General features: G+C 42.6%; 1 protein-coding gene across 1 annotated transcript in view; it reads right to left on the bottom strand.

The window, feature by feature from the left end:
* Positions 1-321: 321 nt before the first annotated feature.
* Positions 322-6,312, bottom strand: part of SLC67A2 (solute carrier family 67 member 2) — a 261,647-nt gene continuing 255,656 nt past the window's right edge. The window contains exon 6 of the mRNA XM_086934682.1: positions 322-4,792. Coding sequence (XP_086790808.1) covers positions 3,984-4,792 — 809 coding nt within the window. The 3' untranslated portion in view covers positions 322-3,983. The remainder of the gene's footprint in view (positions 4,793-6,312) is intronic.

The raw sequence follows: 6,312 nt of genomic DNA, 5'->3' as shown, positions 1-6,312 counted from the left end.
GGGTGGGGTGGTTTTGAGGAAGACCCTGAGGAGGACCCAGAGATTAGTGAGAACTCTGAGAGGAATGTATTTAAAAAGCAGGACATGTAATTTTAGGTTTTACATGTCTCAAATTATTTTTTACTACTGCAAGGCCTATCTCTCTCATAGGGTAACATTGTAGTTACCTTATTGCATTTAATAAGCTGTAACTTCCAAATGGCAGCAGATAACCAGTTCATGATTGGTGTTTTTGAAATGCTAACTTATGGTAAAGGCAGATTTTAAATTACAAGTCTGAAAATGCCGTTTTTAGGAAGTTGACATTTTCCCGATTTAGCCTTTTTTGCTGCCTGCAATCTCTCTCTGGCCCACGTGACCAGGTGTAGTTGACTGTTGGCTTTGTATATTCCTCCTAGACATCCACATGCAATAGGGAGCTTAGATGTGCTTGGATGGGCCATCACTGGCAGGATTGGAGGGAGGAGCTGGTCACTTGAATAGGCTGTGTCCTGCATCCACACAAAGGATTGCATAACCCTAGTAGTTAGTCTGGTCTCATGACAAGGAAGACAGGGCACCTGTGCATTTCGAAGGCAACCCCTCTAGAAGCTTCTACCACTTCAAATGCACAACTGGGTATAAATATTGGACCTCAGACACCAACTCTTCAGTGCACTTCTGGACCAGTGGATACTCTGCCAGGAAGAAGGATAGTTGTGCTGTTGGAAGGACTGCTCCTCTGAGAGCCAGCTGCTCTGAAGGGCTCCTGTCCTTCTGTGCTGACCTGTTACCCTCCTGCCTGTATGAGAATTGAACCTATATCTGTTGAACCCAGAACCCCCAGTGTTAGAGAGCTAGAGCAAGCGCCTCAGGGGCAGAAGGCTCCAAAAACCTCGACCACAGCACCTGGACTCTGCCATCTGTGATTATCCCCTGCAAAATGGGTACACATTATTCCTGGACCCATGGAAGAGGGCTTAGGGGGCTCTACCAACCTCTGTGGATCCAGCAAAACTGACGCATCGCCTCTACTGCATGGATCACCCTAGTCGCAAAGACTCGTATCGCAGCCTCATCGCAATCACCGTTGTGCAATGCATCCTCGGTGCAGGCCCTCGCATCCCTCATCGAGGGCAGCCTCAATGATGATGTTGACCTCCACATAGCAGCTTTGCAGCTCCTCAGAACCAACAAATCCCCCCGATTTCACGTCGCATTCTTGATGCCGGACTTTGTGTTTTTTAAGCCATCGATGACTGAATCCTCGACGACGACCCATACCCATGTCCCCACGCCGTAGCCTCGCCACAACTCAGAATTGATGCCTCACTTTGGCTGTGCAACGCACTTGTGACACAGACCCTCGCAACGTCCTGGAGACCAGGATTTATGGTACTTTGTTCAGCGAGCCTATCTGAGTCCCTGTAGCCGGCCTGTGATCCTTACAGTCGGCCTGAACTTGTGACTTTGTCCCGGTCCAGTGCGACCAGATATACACAGTTTGCAGTATGTGCTTTTTGGTGCTATTTTCCCTGAAATCTTTAAACGTGCATATCGCCTGTTAAACTGCTTGGATTCTTGTTCTTTTGGTCTTATTTTATTTATTAAAACTTACTTTATTTTTCTAATCTGGTGCAAGATTCTTTCTGTGTGGGGTTTTCACGAAATTACTGTTTGAAGTGTTGCACAAATACTTTACACATTGCCTCTGAACCAAGCTACTAGAGAGATGAGCATAGATAAATTTAGGGTTAGCTTGTGCATCACCCTGACAAGGACAGTGGTAGCTGCTTGACCGGGGCTCACTCCCTAGTCAACCAATAAGCCAATTTCTTTCATATATGCACCTCACAATTGCCTCCCACCAAATGGTACCTTTTCAGCGTAAATAAAAGTGATTATACCATCCTCAAGTTCGCATTCATTCTTCCTGCCGGTTCTTTCCTTATCCCACTACTTTACCTCACATAGTGAACTCACCCTGATTTCCGAGCTGGGTAATCCCTGATGTGCCTTGCAATGACACTTTTGCCCTTTAAAGTATTTACACTAAAAAATATTTAATTAAGAGTTATTTAAACTCCTACATTATTCAACACAGCTTCACATATTTAACTGTCCTACTGACTGGCTTGCATATTCAACTTGCAACTCACATGTGGGTTTCCTTAATGCTTCAAAACAGTCATTGCCACCCCAGCACTAAAAATGTATCCTCCTTGAAAGATAGGACAACTCTGTCTTCAATTGAGTCACCCAATAATGGACCACCAAAAAAATGTATGATCCTCTGCAACATGGTGTCCACTGTAAGCACTCCACTGAGACAGAGTTAACTCTTACTAAGTCAAATGTGGTAACCTTTTCTCATGTTCTACCATTTTTCCTCCATCCACTTTTTTTCCTGCTCTTCTGTTTACATTGCATCAGCATGACATACTCTTGATGTCTTTCTTAAAACAGAGTATAGGAGGCATAGCTTTCTTGTGGCTCTCCACCTGTCTTGGTGAATAATCTTATGCGGCACAGTGGTAGTACACCAGCTACACAACCACTTCACTCCAAGTTAGTGTCTGCCCTCTTCAAATTAAAAGCTTCTCAACATTGCCTGCTCATCATGCGTTTTCCCCTGTTAATTTATTTCCACTGATACTCAAATCTGGTTGTTCCACCATCTCATTAAAAAATTATTAGAAATTAGTGTGACTGATTGCTATGCTGTCATTTGATACTGGATGAGTTCATGCTGCTTGATTCTCTTTGGCATCATTAACTGAGATGGTCTGCTGATCCATATGCACTGCTTTCGAAACCAGTCTCTGTTACCTAACCCCAACTTGGTGGTTTATTTCTTCAGCAAATTTATGTTCTTCACCATCATTACCGTTTCAAGCTACTTTCTACATTTCTCAACACTTCCCACAACTTCCGTTTACAGTGAGCTTAGACCAGAATTAAATCTTAAATTCCCGTCAAACTGAACTATTGCAAAAGTATCCTCCTGTGTCTCCACTACCCCTCCTTATAGCACCTTGGCAAATATTGAAATTCATCAATTGCACACTGCTCAACATCCTTAGTCTAAACTTACAGGAGGGGTCTCATTTACTATGCCTAACTATGGATGTTTGGTCTCTCATTCATTTCCATATTGTTGTGGCCAATTCCAAAATGGCTTGACTGAAATTCTATCTTGCACACACTATCCCTCACCATATACAGGACATCCTTTTGTCTCACAGTAATTCACAATATGTGAACCCCCTCCTCCACCTCCAGATTCAGTAAATTTTCTAGCAGGTTCTCTTCACTGAAACATTTTACCCAGGATTGGAGATCTGCCAACTTTTAAAAAGCTTGATCATCAACTTCATTTAAGGTTTCCTACATTTCCGCTACATCACAAAGTTGACATAAAGTGCACAGAACACACCATGAATTCTCCCTGGACTTTACACTCATGATAATTGCTCTTCTAATTTTGCAATACCTCAATCACCACATTCTCTACTAGACAATGTTTCTTTTCATGCAATTCACCAAGGACTTCTTGCGTACTGCTAGGTGGCTACCTTTTAAAACCAGCGTTCAGCGAAAACAAGGAAAATGCGCCATATGTATGATAGTGCCCCTGGAACCATTGGTGCCAAGTACCTTTGGAGCCAAAAAATAAGATTGCTCCTAATGCCTCTGGAAATTTTTTTAAAATTTTACAAGGTGCACTTAAATATCTCTCAAATATTACCAAGCTTGGTCATCTTGTATGTGAAAATCTTAGAAGAAAATTGCGGCATTTCTTAAGATTTCATAGTGGTATGTGGGATTCCCTTTACTCAAGCATCTCAGTGTTTCATGTGTATTACACAATGAGGTATAAAAGTCTAACTGCAGCATTGGTACTGTAATATGAGCTAATGAAACCTAAGGAAAAATCAGCTCTGGCTTACCTTGTGCCACTGTTTTGCCCATCAGCAACTATATGTTAGCTTATAGGAATATCTTTAATGTCTTTTTAATTTGGAGTCTGTATGAACACAATAGCGTCGTTGATTTATGAACATCATCATTACAGCAGACAAAGCCAATAATGCACCGAGGATTGGGGGTCCACAAGGGCTAAATTCTTGAGCAATTCCAGAAAGAAGAGGGGCAAATATTCGTGCAACTGAAGTTACGGACTGCCCAACGCCTAAAAGGGTGCCACTGGCCTGATTGCCACCCAAAGTCAGCTCAAGGTCAATGATGCAGGTCCTTCCAATAGTGGTTGAAAAATGCAAAAAAGTAGAAGATACAACAACCAGCCAGATGGTGGAGGCAGCGGAATGCAGCAAAATTAAGGAAAAAGTTAGAATGCTTGAATGGAGCAACATTCGGTATGTGTTGTACATGTACAGTCTTGTTATTGGTCCAATAATGAAACCAGCGAGGGCACCAAGTATGCTGCTGTAGCTAAGGAGGTAGCCAGTGACCTTTGGTTTTATTCCAAACCTTTCTTCAATTCCAAGTACAAAATTGCTGTAATATAGCATTAATGCAATAGCCATTAGCATACGTACCAGAAATATGTCCCATAACTCGGAGCATGCTATCTTCATCATCTTCTTCAAAACAGAAGCTACTTCAGTCCAGAGAGACTGGGGTGCTTTGTAATGTTCTGATCCATTAGCTATTGGCTTAGATTCTTGGTTCAACTGCATATTTTCTGGAATTATCTCCACAAATTCGCTGGAGCGGATAGCCGCTGCTCCAGTACTCAGGGTGCCTTTGTTTAAAACCGAATTATCATTCCATGGTAGTATCCATACGAGCCCTGAAACATAAAAAGTACAAGTTACACTACGTGTTGACTCCTCTCCGAGTACTGTATGCCTGTCCTCTCAAATCAAGTAATAATTTTGCCAGCAGTGGGAAGAAACCGGAATATGTTGAACAGTAATAAAAACAAGTTTGTGAAGCACAATCCATTGCCCATGCACTGACCAAAATATGATTGTATTTACCACAGATTGGCCTGTATTCTATTCGTCTACGTAGTGGTATTTACAGTCAGTCAAGGGTGAGCTGAGGTTACATTTGAAACAGATGTACCCGGATTTCTCGGTTTACAACCTTAAAAATACCTGAAAAAAAGTATGCTGAGGTGACATTAGGGTATTGCTCGCACCTCTACTTTAAATAGACCAAGAAAGGCCCTCCTGTTCATTCCAAAACAATCTCGCCCATCAGTAGATGATGCTCCTATTCTATTTAGGCTGGGTAAGGACAATGCTATCTACCTAGGCTTGCTCATCTTAGCTGAAAAAGCTTCAACTTATTCAAGATGCAGCAGTAAAACGAATCTTTGGTCTTTGCAAATTTGACCAGCTGCGGTTCCTCCATAGGAGCGGAGGAGTGCCCCCACACTCCTCCCCTCGCTCGCACGCACACACACAAACACACACACTGCTGCGCAGAAACCTGGAAAAATAAAATGGTAATAAAAAGGATTTTATCACCATTTTATTTTTCCAGCTTTCTTCCGAATGGAAAGGGCACGGGGGGCCAGTGCATCATTGCTGCCAATCAGAGTGGCCTCTTCAGTATGAATTGCGCATGCCGGCTTGACTAACTACCTTGCTACGACCAAATCGCCATGCACAATTCAAACTCTCCAACCCAGCTGTCTTTCACAGTTGGGTTGTAGAGCATGCACAAGTCTCCAGTGCCTTTCAGAGCACTGAGACAGCCTGCTCCAGCCAATCCAGGTGGTTCACAGCATGAGAGCAGCGTCTGGTATTTGGCTGCGTGACGTCAACTTGCTCGGAGGAGTCTAGAGGCAGGGACTTGTTGAGCATTCAGGATGTGTTGCAGGAAAAGGTAAGCATATTTTATTTTTGGTTTCTTCTACTTTTATTTTAATGTGTTTTAATGTAGTTCTTTAATGTGTGTGTTATTGTATAATGTATGTAGCTATAGCACCCCACCGTATTTTTGTGTCACCATGTAGTGTAGTTCCTATTTTCCCAATAGGCCCTGCGCATTGGAATAACATAAACAGTAGTATGGACGTAGAAGTGCGGATCTTCCAGGTCTCCACTGACTATGCTAAACTTAATTGGGTTTGTTACCAACTGGCTCAGAGGTCACTGGAAACTTTCTTGACTGAATAGGAAGTGATCAGCTTCCCTGGTACAGACAAGAAGGGATTCAGTTTTCCAACAACCGCTTAAACATGACAACTTTGCTCCTTAGAATAAGAGTCAATCTCTAGAGTCGTGTGAAACAATAGACAGTTATTTTACTCAGTCAGTTTTGTGCAGATTACTTTCACCAATATGCAGAGAATAGAGA

Source organism: Lissotriton vulgaris, chromosome 8 (genome assembly GCF_964263255.1).
Source record: "Lissotriton vulgaris chromosome 8, aLisVul1.2, whole genome shotgun sequence".
Lineage (NCBI taxonomy): Eukaryota > Metazoa > Chordata > Amphibia > Caudata > Salamandridae > Lissotriton > Lissotriton vulgaris.
The sequence above is the reverse complement of the archived record's forward strand: the minus strand, read 5'-3'. Positions and strand labels throughout refer to the sequence as shown.